Consider the following 18,434-nt stretch of genomic DNA (forward strand, 5'->3'; position numbering starts at 1 on the left):
TTGAGAATGTGTTATTAGTGAGTGAACAATGTGCAAAAAATAAAACTACAATCCACAACGAGCTCTATGGTTTTATCTTCATCGTCCTGTGTGGGCATCCGGGTTTAGAGCTCAGTTTTGGGGTTCATCTCCTCGTGAAGATCCCTGACGAACGGCTGGATCAGAGGAAGGTGGGAATTATAATACCACCAGCAGCTCATTGGACTGGCCATCCATCAAACACACCAAACGCGCTGCAGTCGCCCCAACGTTTTCCGCTCCAATCAGTTGAAATAATATACAGAGTTACTGTAAATTCACTGTTGATAACTATTTGTGTTTGTGCAGAGTCGCTGGATAAGTGGGAGCGCTTGACTGTAGCTGACGCACTGGAGCCGGTTCAGTTTGAGGACGGTGAGAAGATCGTGGTGCAAGGAGAACCTGGAGATGACTTCTTTATTATTACAGAGGTAAGCGGGAAATCTATGGGACGCAAAAGAAGGTTCGTTTCCTTCAACTGGACAAAATTTAGCACAAAAAGACATCTAAATCTCCAGCTCTGATGCACTTTTGGCAAGAGTGAAGGGACTGGCTGTAATATCTGTCTGAAGGGAAGAGTTTACTACGCTGTAACGAATAAACCCTTGTTGTCTACTGTAATTATGTGTTAATGTTAATGTGTTATTATTATTTTCCATTCTTTAAAGGGGACATATTGCGCAAAATCCACTTGAATGAGATTTGACCCTTGTTACAGCGTTCTTTCGTCATATTAGTTTACTCAAAGTTGTATTATGATTCATTCCTGCATTTTTGAGTAGTCTTGTAGGGGCTCAAAAATTCCAGTTTTCACCTACCCCCTGTCTCCACCCACATTTTTGCACAAAGTTGTGATTATTTGTCACATATATAGTTCTAAAATGTCACGTGGCCACTTAAATAAATGATAAATGGTGGATGAAGAGTCAATACTATGAACGAAATGTAACATGTTAATCAACGTATGTTCGAGTTTAATGTGAAGTACCTGAACAAAGCATAATATATCTTCTTTAAGGCCAAGCTCACTGCCTTTACCAGCTTTATAAAACTGTTTGATTACGTCCTCAGACATGTCTCGTTCCCCTTGACAACTCTATTTGGCCCATCCACTGAGGGTCACTTTCATAAAGCCCCCCTGCCTACACCATCCCTACACACTTTTGATTAACCTCACACCAACACATCGCTCAATGTCAAGTCAAGGTTTAGGTCAAGTTGACTTTCATTTTTGTCTCATATTTCCCAGACTTTGAGGTCAGTTATCCCATTGTCCGTTTCTATGGACAATCTGATACTATCAAATAAGTCTTCACAGCAGCTCAGGATTTCCCCAACTGCAGACTATCTCAAATGGATGTGCTGACATTTAAACATTCCTCAAATATTCATAGCTGCACTGTAAATATGTCACATTGACCATCCGTGGCTAAATTTGCTTCGGTCAAACTCCCTGGTGGCGGCAGAAATCCCTTGAAAGTCAGTTTGTCTGAGCAGAAAGTAAAGCCCACAGGATTCAGAGCTCAAATATAGCAGTTAGTAATACGTGAGTCATCATCGTCAGAGTTTAATATGAGCGATGCACAAATCCAGCTTTTTCTCATAACACTGATATTGATACTTCGGCTTTAAAGGCTTTTTTATTTTTAATGGAAATGTTTTTTCTTTCGCTATAATACTCAACGTATCTATCTGCATAAAGAATTCAGATGCATCGTTTCAACTTTCTGTTTCTGTGGAAATGTGCCTTTAAGGATCTGCCGATGCCCGATATCAACCAACTTAAAATATAACAAATTTATTTATTATCACATGAAAACGTGTTGCTTGAAATGTAGCAAAATGAATTAACAAGAAATGAGTTTGTTAAAATGTATCTTACTGTGAATCAGAATCAGAAAAGATGTATTGCCTTTGTCGATGAACAAAAGTCACAAACATAGAAACTTGTCTCGGTGAGCGGGCTCTCCTCTCCACAGATACGACCTGTACCTGGAGATAGATACATTAAAGGCAATAACTTCTCCGTGCATGAATCTGGTGGTGGAGCAGAAGAAGATACATGATGCCTCTTTAGTCTTTATTTATGAAACAGATTTGTTGAAAACAGACATTTTTCAAACTTGCCCCGAACTATTGTGAATATCATACCAAACTAAACAACATTGAACCTCCTGAAGTAAAAACATAACCTCGGATATTGGACCCTTTACATTCACGATCCCTTTTACAATCAAACATAACACAACTTAAGTACATCCAGAACATTTCTGCTGAGTCTGTGTGTCAGAGCGGCAGCAGGGCCCGACTTTCCCAGAGCGCCCGGGACGGCGCTGGAATGTGCGTCGGCCACTTTCACATGGGGTCGAGAGAGCCAGCCCCCCCGGGAGGCTGAGGCAGAGCAGGGATGAGTCACAAAGGCCAGCAGCAAGGGATGATGGGAGAGAGGAGATTTTGGGGCGTTTTACCACCACATCCGAGCCTCATAATCTTCTCCGTGTCAAAAACGGCAATTAAGACGTGTATGCAGAAAGATTAGTGAGAGCTGTCGCCGAGGTGGTGGAGGAAAGTATTTATGCTGGATTTAAAATGTACATGTTGATCATTTGTTTGAGAATATTATACTTTTTTTTTTTTTTTTTTTAAGTAAGTAAAGTGTTGTAGTAAATGTATTGTTAATGCATTTGTTCTTTTTTCCTTGTATACTTTGTGGTAGTAGTCATTGTAAGAGCAGCAGTAGCAGTACGTAGTAGAGCTAGTAGTAGTAGTAGTAGTAGTTGATGTAGTAGTAGTAGTAGTAGTAGTAGTAGTAGTAGTAGTAGTAGTAGTTGATGTAGTAGTAGTAGTAGTAGTAGTAGTAGTAGTAGTAGTAGTAGTAGTTGATGTTGTAGTAGTAGTAGTAGTAGTAGTAGTAGTAGTAGTTGATGTAGTAGTAGTAGTAGTAGTAGTAGTAGTAGTAGTAGTAGTAGTAGTAGTAGTAGTTGATGTTGTAGTAGTAGTAGTAGTAGTTGATGTAGTAGTAGTAGTAGTAGTAGTAGTAGTAGTTGATGTTGTTGTAGTAGTAGTAGTAGTAGTAGTAGTAGTAGTAGTAGTAGTTGATGTTGTAGTAGTAGTAGTAGTAGTAGTAGTAGTAGTAGTAGTAGTAGTAGTAGTAGTAGTAGTAGTAGTAGTAGTTGATGTTGTAGTAGTAGTAGTAGTAGTTGATGTTGTAGTAGTAGTAGTAGTAGTTGATGTTGTAGTAGTAGTAGTAGTAGTAGTAGTAGTAGTAGTAGTAGTAGTAGTAGTAGTAGTAGTAGTAGTAGTAGTAGTAGTAGTAGTTGATGTTGTAGTAGTAGTAGTAGTAGTAGTAGTAGTAGTAGTAGTAGTAGTAGTAGTAGTAGTAGTAGTAGTAGTAGTAGTAGTAGTAGTAGTAGTTGATGTTGTAGTAGTAGTAGTAGTAGTTGATGTAGTAGTAGTAGTAGTAGTAGTAGTAGTTGATGTAGTAGTAGTAGTAGTAGTAGTAGTAGTAGTAGTAGTAGTAGTAGTAGTAGTAGTAGTAGTAGTAGTAGTAGTAGTAGTAGTAGTAGTAGTAGTAGTTGATGTTGTAGTAGTAGTAGTAGTAGTAGTAGTAGTAGTAGTAGTAGTAGTTGATGTAGTAGTAGTAGTAGTAGTAGTAGTAGTAGTAGTAGTAGTAGTAGTAGTTGATGTTGTAGTAGTAGTAGTAGTAGTTGATGTAGTAGTAGTAGTAGTAGTAGTAGTAGTAGTAGTAGTAGTAGTAGTAGTAGTAGTAGTAGTAGTAGTAGTTGATGTTGTAGTAGTAGTAGTAGTAGTAGTAGTAGTAGTAGTAGTAGTAGTTGATGTTGTAGTAGTAGTAGTAGTAGTAGTAGTAGTAGTAGTAGTAGTAGTAGTAGTAGTAGTAGTAGTTGATGTTGTAGTAGTAGTAGTAGTAGTTGATGTTGTAGTAGTAGTAGTAGTAGTAGTAGTAGTAGTAGTAGTAGTAGTAGTTGATGTTGTAGTAGTAGTAGTAGTAGTTGATGTAGTAGTAGTAGTAGTAGTAGTAGTAGTAGTAGTAGTAGTAGTAGTAGTAGTAGTAGTTGATGTTGTAGTAGTAGTAGTAGTAGTAGTAGTAGTAGTAGTAGTTGATGTTGTAGTAGTAGTAGTAGTAGTTGATGTAGTAGTAGTAGTAGTAGTAGTAGTAGTAGTAGTAGTAGTAGTAGTAGTAGTAGTTGATGTTGTAGTAGTAGTAGTAGTAGTTGATGTAGTAGTAGTAGTAGTAGTAGTTGATGTAGTAGTAGTAGTAGTTGTAGTAGTAGTAGTAGTAGTAGTAGTAGTAGTAGTAGTTGATGTTGTAGTAGTAGTAGTAGTAGTAGTAGTAGTTGATGTAGTAGTAGTAGTAGTTGTAGTAGTAGTAGTAGTAGTAGTAGTAGTTGATGTAGTAGTAGTAGTAGTAGTAGTAGTAGTAGTTGATGTAGTAATAGCAGAAATAGAAGCTGTGGCATTTTAGTTTATAATTTGTTACTAAAAATTAAATTACATATCGTGAAACTGATAAGAGAAGAGGTAGTAGAAATGGGAATATTAACCGGAGTATTAGTAATAGCGGTATCCATGGGTTTCAGAATGATGAGAAGTTAGGACCGTTACCATAGCAATGAACAAATTAAATCAAAATATTGTATATTTTGCATGATAAATTGTCCTCAAACACGATACTGCTAAAGGAGGTACTTTGAGCCTCATGGCACCAGGAGTGGGTACACTTACTCAACATTACTTCAGACTAATATTACCAAAGTAAAAGTACAGTAGTTGTAATGTTCCAAGAAATTACTCAAATAAGAATGAAAAAGAATTTGGAGAAACTACTACTCCAATAAGAGTAACGGTTTGTCTTATTTCATATTGACAAGGTTGAACTTTTGTCACTTGTAGACTTACTCACAGTGAGAAGAGAAACCATGATCAAAATTTAAAAGTAAGTAAGTAAAAGTATGCGGTCTGAAGAACAATGTCTTTAAACAGTTGCTCAAGTCAATGTAGCACCTCTGCATGGGGCTAATGAAACGTGACATGTTTAACTTTTAATCATGCGTTGTACAAACTCACCTTTCACAGAAGTCAGCCTCACCTTGTTGTGTTTGCTCCTTTCACAAGAGATAAGGCTGGAAACTGTACATTCTCCTGTCGAAAAGCGAGGAAAAGAAAGTTCTTATTTATTTTTCAGTATTAAAGTTACAAGACGTAAACAAACAGTGAATGCTGGAGCGTTTGTTGTGATGATCTCTGCAGGAACAAGCCCAAAAGAAACAGGAAGGAGACATCAATATATCTCTTTTTCACATTTGACCTTTGAACCCCAAGGTCACGAAACTGAAAGGTCATTTGTTTCTGTTTTTATGCTTTCGTTTTTTGCATTTCTGTAAGAGCATTTGTGATTTAGCTAATGGGGCTTTAAAGTTTGACAGACTTTTACAGTCACTCAATCAGAGCCGGGTCATAAACTATACTATGGATTAACACGTTTTCATTTTGTGGCCGCGGCGTTTGTCTCCGGAGAATCCCCGAATGTGTTGCGTGTAGTGAGAGATGAGAAAGTGCCTGTTGTCCCCCGTGCTTTCTATAAGCAGAGTCTTTGTGTGCGTGAGTGACAAGGTGCAGACACTGAGGGTGCTGGGTGGCCTCGCCAACACATATCACCTTACTCTCCCTCTCTCTCTTTCTGCTTCCGTTTATCGAATGTGGATTTAGCGGTTGTTCCTCTTTCTAAATCATCGTTTGTCCCGTACACATCCCAAACTTTTGTCGAGCTCAATTTAAAGAGCCTCAAGAGCTGAAACGATACTTATTTGTAGACTTTATTGTATCCGTAGGGAATTGTCTTGCTCTTGTTCTGACATATAATGCGATTAGATTTGCGATTTATGTTTAAAATGAAGGATTCTGTTCAGTGTGCATATTGTAAACAGCTCCAGGAGCGTTGACATTTAACGGCTGAAAAATTAACTGCTAAACTAATAAAAGAATGCCGTTAATCTCTATAAAAAGAAGGGGATTTTCTAGTATCTTAACAGTTGTTTTTTTCCCACATCATTTGATCCAGTTTTCATATATTGTGCTGCCCTAGGAACGTTTGACCCATTTATCTCCTGTCAGAAGAAGCACATAAACTGATGAATTGAATGAATACATTTTCAATTTAATGTTTTTTTTATTTTTCGTTTAGAAAACCAAATAGATATGACTTTTAGAAATAAGATTCATGAACAAAAGACAAGGCAGAATTTTCAAACACACCTCAACTTTGGACCCCAGTGTTGACTGTTGCCCTGTCAATCAAATAACTGCAATCTTCTAACAATTAGAGTTCTATTCAGTTCAAATTCAATAACTTTCCCGGCAAACTCTGTACAGTAAAGCTACAGTCGGGACACAATATTCATGAGTGCTTCGCTGTGCTGTAGTCGTAAATGGGCAGTACATTTGAGTTACCTTTCTTTCATTCATATACATTTATTATGATAATCCTCGTTTATTGCCCCGTGCAGTGTGGAGGATTCCCAGTGTTTATGTAGGAGATGTGTGAGTGCTGCTTGTGGGATGGCACAGTCTGATGGTTATCTGGACCACACCGGATGAAGCTTCTACTGTACCCGACAGAGCCGCACCGTCTCACTCTCTTTGTTTGGACTTGAATTAAAAGTTGTGCACCCAAGAGACCGACTGTATGGCCCAATACTGGCTCCTCCATTCAAGTCTCTTTATCACATTCAGTCATTTATAGATTAACCGTCTGTTAAACACTTCTTGAATATCTAAAAAGCCCCAAAAAACAGTAAAAAAAACAAGGCAAATTGTTGAAATTGTTGCTGTTGCATTCAGTTCATACAGGGTCCCATTCCCCCAGTTTACACGCATTTTAGATCATCCATTTCACCTAAAAAGCCCCGGGAGTTTTACCTGAATCCGTGTTTGCCAACATCAAAGTAAAACTCACTGTAAGGAGCTGTGTTGGCTGCTCATTAAGACCGATTATGTCCAAATTGTATTATTGGTTTGGTCAGCACAAGGAAAAAGGAGCCAAAGAAGGATTAACAACAGTGAGAAAAGGGGCAGGCAAAAAGTCAAATACATTTTGTGACATTTGAGTCAAGCCCCAGTGCGCACCACCGACATTTTACCTTGTTTAACCACATCCCCCATAAACAGTGGTGTGTTGTTGTTCGATTGCACATACATACAAATTATTCACTGCATATTCGATTACAAAATGATTCATAATATGGAAAGTTGAACTGGGTCTTGGTGCAGCAGACTTCCGCTTTCATGCGTACATTATAAGTCCACAATCATTTAAATATTGGCACATGTTTGAGTTGTTTTTAAGGGTTAATCTGCGTCTCTATTGTATTATGTAGTGGTCAAGTAGATTCTGTGTTTCCGAATACCCACTCCAATACAATGACATTATGTTTGTTGAAGCCAAACATTTAGATTTGGTTCCCACACCACGCTGGAACATTTGACTGTGTTGTGTTTCTGATGTCACAAAACAGGTGTTTGTTGGATGGAAAGTGGACTAAATCCTGTGCACCTGTGTTCTTATGAAGCAGAGGAATTTTGCCTTGGTCCTAATCCCCCTGATGGTTTTCAGAGCCTTTTGGAATAACACTCTTTGACCCCTCCCACTCATCTCCTCATTAACTCTCTCGTTTGTTTCCAGGGGATCGCCTCCGTTCTGCAGCGCAGGTCGGACAACGAGGAGTACGTGGAAGTGGGACGCCTCGGGCCATCGGACTATTTTGGTGCGTAGAGTGCAAAGTGGACACCAGTTTTAGTAGTGTATGAATATTCAGCTGACCCAACAGGTGCTCTCCCTGTCCTTCCATTGTCCAAGAGTGTTAAAATATACTGTAATTAGAAACAAGTCGGCGTGATCCCTCAGCTCAGAGCAGTACAAAGTCTATTTCAGGAGTGTTTCTCCCAACACATTGAAATATATTTGAAGTGGAGAGCCAATGAAAGGACGAAACTGGTGTTCAAATACAGTCAATCATTCAGTTTTAGTGCTTTAAAGAAGATGGACCAAGCCACCACATTTACATTTAGCCTCCACATCTTTATTCAGTCTTGGAACATTTATGTCCAGTCTATGGGTGCGTTGACTGTGTTCATACTTAACCTAATGTAGATTTGGTTTGTTCTGGCATTAGACCTAGTTTAGTCCTAATCTAGCCCGGATTTAGTTCAAAATTTAGTCTCGATTTAATCTGGTGATTATGCAAGTGCGAATACACCCTATTTTACACAAAAGGATTTTATTGTAACGTTGATGCCATGGTTTGGACACTCCTGGTCTAGCTTCTCAAACCAGCTCCTTCAGATTGAGTAAATTGTGTAACATGTGAAAGCACAAAATGTCTGTCAAATGCAGATAATTCAGACCACTGGCTAAAGAACACACCCATCTCTCCTAAAGTTAAGAGGACAGAGCATTTAGTAGCACAGACCTCTTTTGATCAGAGTTGGATTGGACTGTTAATGTGCTGTTATCATCATATATTATGTTTTCACTCAAAGCCGCACTTATGAATTCCCAAATCCTGACACGACTGTCTCGTCCCGGGCAGGTGAAATCGCCCTGCTGTTGAACCGGCCCAGGGCAGCCACTGTGGTCGCCCGAGGCCCGCTCAAGTGTGTGAAGCTGGACCGACCCCGTTTCGAGCGGGTGCTGGGGCCCTGCTCGGAGATCCTCAAGAGGAACATCCAGAGATACAACAGCTTCATCTCCCTCACTGTGTGACGAGACCGCCCCACCACCACCACCTGCAGGGGGCGCCCACATCAGCATCACTTTAGTGCGACCAGAGCGGGTTTACAAAGACGAGTGCTCATTTCCTGCCTTTTTATTATTTCTATTTCTTTTGATCTTGTGCACTTTGACTTGACCTGTGCTGTCACAAAGCTTTATGTCAGAGAGTAAGATGTAAAAGTCTGAGTGGAGAGAGGTCGTGCATCTCATGTAAATGTGTCATGCATACAGCGTGTTGACTGCACATGCTGCATGCTTCTGTCTAAATGGGATTGCACTTTTGATGAACGGTTTAAGGATGAATTCAGGACATAAGTAAGTTCTGTTTACGTACAGCCTTTTTCACGTCTGTGTGCTGGTGCCATTTGTAGGCCACTGCACAATCTTCTACCAATATATTTAGATACATTTTTGGCTTTTTATGTTACGCTTTTTGTTGCAGTTTGGGGTTGCTTAGAGGCAGATGTATGTTTGAAGTGTTGTGGAAAAACTTTTTGAAGACCTTTCTAATTCTCAGTTTGCCCTGTGGAGTAACTTTTACCAGCCAAGTGCACGCACACACAGTACTATTAAACAACAGTACAGTTTTGTATTTTATTTTAACGTATACACCAATGTCTCAGGACTCAACCTCCAAACTACAAATGCTTTTTTAATGCCGATTTTATTTCTGGCTAGATGGACCTTTTAATCCACTTTGTAGCATTAGGTCAACATCTTGATTAATATTTTTTAAGACTTGAAAGAATATTCTTCATGGTCGAATTAAGGAGTGGAAATAGATATAATGTACTGTATATACTTGTGTTGCTTGTCTTTGATCTGCTGTTTCATGTCAGAGGCTCCACAAGAGGCCTGGCAAAAGTCTTTCTGTATCTTGTCTGTGTGTCTTTCAACGATAAAACTCACCATCGAGCAAATAAAGATAAGCTTGTGAAATAATTATGAGTTGTCTGCTTTTCTAAAATGGAGAGGAGTGAACACATTTTTATGTTTTTGTTTTTTGTACAAAGAAGTAGGCTGTTTACTGTTTAGTGTGTTGCATTTGGCCCCATCACTCACATATTCACTTGCATCGGGCTGGTTTTACGTGATTGGTCAATGGCCATAGTATCGTTCTTCAAAGCAAGTAAGCATTGTGTAACTTTACTGGAGAAGGGTGCTTGTCTCTGTGTTGTTTTGCCTAGAATGTTCCACAGTAGTGTTTTTATTCACACTTTGAAAAACACAATTCTTACTACAAGCAGGTCGCCCCTCCATAGATAGTGTCACTTGCTTGTCTCTTAAATTACACAATGCACCTTTTAATATTAAGATAAGATAATCCTTTATTGTCCACACATGGGGGAAAATATTAACTAAAATTAAATTAAATTAAATTAAATTAAAAAAAATAATAATAATAATAAAAGTTAACATATTCTTTTATAAAAATCAACATTTACAGCCATTTACACCCTAGTTATCCATATTTTACTACTGTTTTCTTCAAAGTTGTTGACTTGTTTCACATTTGGTTCTTGATAGGTTTACAGTTTATGCTCACTTAAAACTCTGTGTGTGTTTTTATTTTTTATTTTTTTACTGTGTCTTTACTGTGAGTGACCTTACATCTTCCCTGGAAATGTTGTTCCTTTAGCTCTAATATTCCACATGATAAAACGTATCTGCATGGAGAATGTCCCGAGCTATGGTTTTATGGCCTTTAAAATGGAATATTCTCTGTCCATAAGAATATCCGTTCGTACCAGCTTTGAATACACACATTCTGATGTCAACGTTGCATGGTACGTACAGTCACTTTGATAATGTACTCCTCATCTTTCTCACACTTTGCTGCCCGTCTCTCCTCCGCCCTCCCTCCGCCCCGGCTGCCCTTTACCACGCCACCTCGGCTCTACATCTCCTTTCACATTAAGCCAAGTGTCAGTCATCCTTCAGAGTGCACTGTCAGAAAACCTCAGCGTTCCTACCCGGCCATTTTACAACACAGCTCACTAAATACCCTGACCAGCTTTGACACATTCCTTCTAATCTTAATGCCCACTAAATCAAGTAAAGAATGTGGCCCCAACACACAGATAGTGAGCCCACTGGTGGTACCCCCCCTCCGCACTCAGGAACACGCACGTACACTTTAGATACAAATACTAGAATGGAAAATCGAATGTATTTTTCTTAGTTTGAATTGAAGTGACTTGAGTGTTGTGGCAGTTGGAGAGTCTGCCTGGGTGGGCTGCTTCAGGACACAACTTGGCAATAGTCCTAATGGGCGCTAAGGTAAAGCATTAACAAAAGTGGCACTGGGCCAATGTGAGGATAAGCAATCTCAACCAAACACATACTTTCACACAATTTTCAAATGAGCTCAGACAGTTTTCCATTCGAACCCTTTTTAGGGCTCACGGTACAGTCAATGTGAATGCGCTGCTCAAAATGGAAGTCATAATTGTTCTTTATACATTTACGTAGACCACGAACAAGACGTTGTCCCCAAATTTGACTTGAACAGAGAATGCTATATTTTTCTCTTGGAGTCTTAATTTTTCATAATTACGTACAAGGATGTGGGCGGGGATAGGAGGTACGATAGGGGGGTACATTTTCTGAGCACTTGAGCCTCCGTGGCAGAAAAACTCAAACAAGTTAAGGTGAATGAAGATGAACAGTGGTAAATGCATAATCTGGGACAGTTATGTCAATGGGATTTTTAAAGACCTCAGCATTATTGAGCACAACCATTCCCAAGAGATTGGTGAGATAAATTGCTTATCCAGTAATGGATACGCAATAAAAAAAAAAAAAAGCCCAATTTCAAGAGTGACAATGAGCAACTTCCCTTCAATTCAAGAGGAAAAAAAATGGCATTTATATTTCAATTGTCTTCTTCTTTTGCACGGACCATCATTTCAGACAATATAGCGTTTGCATGGGACTCCCTTCTCCAGAGACCACCACACAGGGACAGGCACGAGGACTGACCATGCCTGGGAATAAGATCTGATAAAAGACACATCACAACGTCAGATGAAGGCGGAAGTCCTGGCACTGAAACATGGTAAATTAACCATAGCTTTTATACCTTATTGTTAGAAGAAACGTAAAATGTCTCTAACATTTGCAGTGAATTTTCCGAAGATCCATGAATTTAACCAATGATTCCAATGTGGGAAGATTTACATCATTTTTTTTCATGAATGTTTTTTTGTTTTTGGCAACTTGTGCAATCCACCAAATTCCAGTTGGTGCATAATCGTTTATAGAATTTTACAAGAGAAGTCTGGAAGTGATTTGCTGTTAGACACAAGCTGTGGTGATCTCATGAGAATTTGATTTCCTTCACATTTAAAACAGCCTTGAAAGCAAAGTCTCTCGAGGTGGTGTGTGACCTTCACCAAAACCCTCAATGTTTGTATTCCCTTAACTATCGTTCAGAGTAATGTTGTTTAGGAGATGCAGCATTGTTAAAAAGCCTAAATTCTTGGCATTTCCTGGACCCGGATATATTTGGTGTGAATGGTCCATTGGGTTTAAGCTGCCTACTCCAGGGACATCACAGCTTGGCCTGGTCCTGCTGGTAATGCGGTGATGCTGTGCTCTTATCATGACCTTCTGGGGTCAAAGGGCATGCCCAGGCCTGGTCACAGGTGACTAAGCAGTGGTTAGGCTGATGGGATTGGGAGGTTAGGGATGGGAAGAAAGGAAAAATGGGTCACAGGGTCCAGCTCAGACTTTTTACGGCATCCAACCTAAATACCCCTAGCTTATTGTTGAGGTAACTCTAAAAATAAGGATGCATGAGACACATAAGAAGAAGTGTAACTAAAATGGACTTTTATTCATTTTTATGTTTTTATTGCACTGAAAAACATTGAAAAATCATGCATTGTTGCTGTGAGTGGGTTTGCATCTCCACAAACATACTTGTCTCCATGGTAATGTTTGAAATGTGTTTAATATTCCATCGTTCAAATGTTCTGAAGTGTGGTTTTAACGTTCTATCTCTGTGGAATTACGCAGGTGCAATATAAAGTACCATTTCTACAATACTGTTAGCCTCCTCACAGTCTCACTATATATTATATACTGTGAGATTTACATACTGCTACATAGTATGACAAAACCATTGAAAAGTGTTTCACAATGTCCTGTAATAGTTTTAGGGTTTCAAACATAATGGAAGGTAACGATTCTATTTAAAAATCATACTAAAACCTGTATTTGTCTGATTTGTTACAACATTTGACTGCTTTTTCATGGAGCAGCCCAATTCATTGTTAAGCCTTTACATACTGGGGACATTTCAAAATCCTAAAGTCTGCTCCCAGGAGAACATGTCTAGAAGAATAGACAGACAGAACGCCAAAATGAATGTTGGGAGGCGATAGCATCTGTTTGCTTTTTTTTACTTTTCTTTCCCAAGCTTGTTATCGTTCCTCATTTCCTGCTGGACAACAAGTAAATAATTCACATGTATACTTGTGCTAACACTGCCATAGGCCTCCCTGACTGACCGAACAGCTTGGCTCCTGTTTCAAAGCTATTCCCAAAGTGAGGAGAGTTTTGTAACTGCCGTCCAAACAAACAAAATGCAGAGCAAAACATATACACAATAATACATTCTATAGAACATCATTTAGACCTCTGCTAGAACATTGCATTAAATGTATCTATCATACATTTATTTAGATACAAGTGCTTTATTTTATTGTTAAATCTTAAATCTTAAAAAAAAGAAAATAAATCACAATATGATAAATATTTATAGTATAAGACCATCAATCAAAATCCACACTATTCACACTGAATATACTGTACTAGTTGTTGGAGAAACTGGTTGTCAGGTGGCCCCATTATTCACAAATATTGGACTGAGATCGATAAAGCACTGTCAATTATGTATGTAATTAAGTATTTGGGACATAAAACCCAGTGCATTGGAAACGATGGATACATTTGGAGAATACTTTTGCTGCAGAAAAGAAATCTAATATGAGGAAATGAGGAAACGGACTGAACCGACTATTAAACATTAGACCAAAATAACAGTGGGCATTAATCAAATGGGGAATACATTTTGTTGAATCTAAATTTAACGGACATTGGGACAAATGCCAGACTTTTTGTAAATATTTGAACCTGTTCCTCATCTTGTTTTGTCTTTCCTCTCTCTTGTATTCATGTGCTGTGCCTTAACCACTCGACCACTCAAAAAACCCAGAACAGACAAAAAACATTCATTCTTACTGACATCATCTCTCCACAGATTAGACCTGTAACTCTGCCTGGTGGTCACCTGTTTGTTATGACCACACAGTTAAATGCCGTACTGAGGAACATTCTGTGCCAAGCTCTAACACGCAGATGGCAGACCTTCCATCAGAAAAGCTACATGTTGCACTTTTGACGTTATCTTTTTAGTCTTTGTCCAAATGTTTAGCATATTTTGTCCTGTACTATGTCAAAGAGAAGAATGACCTCCACCCAAAACCGCCCTGGGGCAATCCATCTCTTCTTTTGGGCCTTGGATTTGCTCCCTTGGGAGGAGACTGCACCACTTGACAGAATTGTTCCTTGTTTTTGTTGCTTCCTACTCTCCGAGGAGTCGTTACTGTTCTGAGTGCGGATCATAAAAGCGGTCAAACTCTGGCCCAATCCCATTAGGACGAGGTAAGGAAAGCCGACTCCCTGCGTCCGCCTGCTTATAAATGGTCCCAGAAGCTCGCTCCGATCATGTTAATTGCTGTTTTTGCTTTTAGCCAGTTTGATGGTTGGTTTCCTTCGAGCTCATAAAGATTATTCCTTCAGCTCAAATCACTTCTCAGCTCGATGGCAGGTTGTCAGCTCGAAAAATATGAACTCGACACATCACTATATTCTGGATGTTTGGCAGGAATCCAAGAAAGATCACACATCCTCTGCCTTCGAGTCGATCGCGGCGCCTTCGCCCTCCGTTCTTTCAATGCAGGTGTTCGCAAGGTCACAAGGCCAGAGCTGTCAAGTGTGTATCCTGGATTTCCACTCAGCCCTTCATCAAGAGCCCTTGTGAGGGGCGCAGCTGTACCCCAGGCAGCGCCCCGGGACACAGAGGCTCGGCTGGGGAGGGCAGTCTAAAGGGGTGACCATGCAGGCGCTCCCTAAACCCTGTAGGAATGTATGGATTTAACTAAGAGCTGTAACCCAAGCGCACTCTCTCCCATCTCTAAGCCCATAATGGAGTCACTTCCTGTTGATAATCAGTTTGTTTTGATCTGGGGACACTTCAGGGTTTTACATGTTCCAGTTCTATTGGAAAGCAAGAGGACGAGGTGGAGAAAGGTGTTATTATAGTTCTGGTCTACACGCCATAATGATAGTATGGCTTTACTCAAAAGACCAAATCTAATTGGAGTCTTGGATCTCGCAGCTAACCTCCGCGTATACAATTAGTTGCCACTTTGTCACTCTTACAGTAAAAGTGTTGTGTTAAACAAGTTGGCTCCTCAGGGCATCTTTTCAGACTACTCTTGTTCCATGTGTGGTCACTTTCAAGATTCAGAAGAGTGTTTTGTAACCTTTTCTCATCATATATTGGGCAATTTAAATGAAAGAAGTTGCAAAAAATAATAATAAAGACTGTAATAATAGGGCATATGTTTATATTACGGTTAAAACGCATCATGATCTTCCCAAAGTGACACAGTAGATCATTATTCATCACCACCGACACTCTAGTCTAGCCACAGTTGCCTTGGGGCTCACTGGTGAAAAAGTGGTGGCCAATCTGCACCAATGGCCTTTCCAACCACTTCCCTCACCCATCACATGCAAAAGGACAAATTTGGTGAGGTGTCTTGCCCAGTGCCACGGAGGACTGGTCAGTGCTGGGATTTAACCTCAAACCCTCTGATTACCACATGCCACTCAATAGCTTTAAGGCTAATTTATCATACAATTATACGCACTGTACCCATTGTTCTTCTTGTATTAAAGGAAACTCTTTTGTCCCAGCACAGATTATAAAAGCCTCTATTCGGGTCAAAATGAGACCACTGCAATTTCTCTGTGTCTAATTATAGAGCGTTCTGTTTTTCACAATACAATAATCAGCGCCTTTAAGCAAATGTAACTAGGCTAGATAAAAGGTATATGTTCATCTTCCTTCACAGCAGCCAAGTTTTATAACCCAAAGAATTAACTGCAAGATCAAAAGCGGTCGTAATTATCATTTTAAAAGCAATTAAGCCCCTATACTGTACAGAGATCAAGCTGAGCGCCCGCTATGGCAGGGGGCTCACGAACCACTGTTAGTCGTTACCACCATGCGTGCGAAACAACATTGCACCAGGGCCTATAAAGTAGGGCTTCACTCCTGGAGGTAAAATGCCTTTATAGCTCGGTTAGGTGCGGTTGCTATAGAAATGGAGCACTGCTGGGGAAAAACTACCATTCAAGGCGTGAAGTGTGTTGTTGCATAACACTTCGTATGAACCCAGGGCAAGGTCATGGTGGAGTTGTAGGTATACTTCAGTTTATACTGCCACAGGATTCCATTTGAATTGTTATTTTGCAAATTAAAATGTGATTATTCTTTGCAGGCCTGACCAAAAATAATGTTTTATAGGTTCAAGTTGTTATACTTGTACTTTAGCTACGCTTTATGAATTCCCTGCCCATACACATATTGGACTGATATCTTTTTTTACTATTTATTGTTTTTGAAACACACAGCAACACAAAATACATAACACAAAATGACCTATTTAAAGATTTAGGGAAGAAAATTAAATAATGAGAGGAAAAAAAGTATTTATACATACATGGATGTACAAATTTAAGTTCACTCATGCATACACACACACACTGTTAGAATAAGAAATAATACAAATAAATAAAACTAATAATTGGAATAAGAAAAAAATAAAATAAATAAATAAAATAAGAAAATAAGAAGAAGAAAAAAAGAGAAAAAATAAATAAAATAAAGGGGGTAGGGCTGAGTAGGGCATAGTGAATTCAAAATATGTAAATGTTAAGGGTTAGCAGATTGTGAACTAGGTTGCATCTAATGGGAAAAAAGGGGTTAAAGCATCTTATGGCAAGAAGTCCCATTTTGTCCATTGCAAGTTGAGTCTGGCGGTTATTTTTTCCATGTTGCGTATGTCAGTTATGATGATGATCCAGTCCTTAACCGTCGGGGCAGCTTGGGTCATCCACTTTTTTGTTAGTGGATATTGTTATGGACTGATACCAACAGATTATTGCAGATTGTTTTCGGCATTGACTTCCCACTTAACTTTAGGACTATGTTTTTGTGTCTTGCAACTCCTGCCATGGACACAATAAATGGAGCATACTCCTGCTGCAGGATAGAGGACCATAACCAAGAAATAGATGGCACAAACTGAACCAACGCCCAAGGACTGGAACGAAATAATAACTGACATTCAAAACATATAAAATAATTTACTTATTTGACAGACTTTAGACCAAATGTTTTTCTATATTCCTTGTTTTATGTGTTTAAGGCAAAATACGCACCGTAAATGAATGATGACGACGCGTTAGTTGATTGACAGTGTCTGCAAAGCTGCACCTAAGGGCTCCACAACCTCACACATGCAACTTAAATTGTCAAGGTGCATAAAGTTCAGTAAATAAGGAGGTCTTTTCTAGTTGTTGCCCATGCGCACATGTGCAGCAGGAGACGACAACAGCAGTGCCAGGCTATTACGCAAGTGGCTTTTGGCAACTGGTCCCTGTTAAAAAATATAATGTGCTAGTTTTCGCGTAATGGAGACTCGAATGGAGCAGTGCAGTGACCACCTGTGATCTCTGTTTGTGAAGCAGCAACATTTATAAAGGAATGAGGCTAATATAGAAGTGTGAAGGAAAGTGTCGCTGTTCTGGACTAACTCCGCCCCAGGAAATAGAAGACATTTCTTTCAGGAAAGACCAAAAAGAAGTTTAATTTGCATCTAGGAGTGAAAGCGCGGATTTTGTGACATTGCCAGTCTGACCAGTGCCCTCCTGTTGTGAATATTTCTTCATAAATGTAGCTTTTTTATTTGACTCCAAAATGGGATAGTAATGTGATATGCATGTGATGTATTATGTGAAAATCAATATACTCGTATGAAACAATTGTAATGCAGTGTAGTTAGTTGCATTATCTGTTGTTATCAATTGCTTTTTGGTCTATATACTATGTACAAAATTAAAAATAATGTTGTCAATTAACAGAATTTAGCAATCACTTTGAATTATGATGTCAACTTGTGACTTCATCGTTTAAAAGCAAAACATATCTGTTCAACATCTTTTCGGAGTAACTCTGAGGCAGATCCCATTTTTATTCCTTCAGGCATAAAAAGCATATGCATGACAAAAACTAAAACCACTGGGAAATCAGATTGCTTATCACAAAACAGATTTCCCAAATCTCTCCCCAAACTCCGCCTTACATCACCACAGCTCCTTCAGTTTCTGCTTCTCGACTTCTGGCTAGTGAAAGATGCGGAGAATGAAGGATACGTGAAAGCCATAATATATGACATGCCAATTGGTGTCATTATAAGCTTAAAGAACCTTAATGTTCCCCCCATTTTACAGAAACACAAAACACAACAGCTGGGGACACAAGCTAAGT

At 39.2% G+C, this 18,434-nt stretch overlaps 1 protein-coding gene across 5 annotated transcripts in view; it reads left to right on the top strand.

Annotated features, from left to right (window-relative positions):
* Positions 1-9,748, top strand: part of prkar1b (protein kinase, cAMP-dependent, regulatory, type I, beta) — a 57,117-nt gene extending 47,369 nt beyond the window's left edge. For all 5 annotated transcript variants that reach the window (XM_072443327.1, XM_072443329.1, XM_072443332.1 and 2 more), the window contains 3 exons: positions 328-449; positions 7,718-7,799; positions 8,625-9,748. In XM_072443327.1, coding sequence (XP_072299428.1) covers positions 328-449; positions 7,718-7,799; positions 8,625-8,797 — 377 coding nt within the window. In that variant the 3' untranslated portion in view covers positions 8,798-9,748. The remainder of the gene's footprint in view (positions 1-327; positions 450-7,717; positions 7,800-8,624) is intronic.
* Positions 9,749-18,434: the final 8,686 nt, after the last annotated feature.

Source organism: Eucyclogobius newberryi, unplaced genomic scaffold (assembly GCF_026437365.1).
Source record: "Eucyclogobius newberryi isolate DKJ021-1_F unplaced genomic scaffold, fEucNew1.0.hap1 SCAF_13, whole genome shotgun sequence".
In the NCBI taxonomy this organism is placed as follows: Eukaryota; Metazoa; Chordata; class Actinopteri; order Gobiiformes; family Gobiidae; genus Eucyclogobius; species Eucyclogobius newberryi.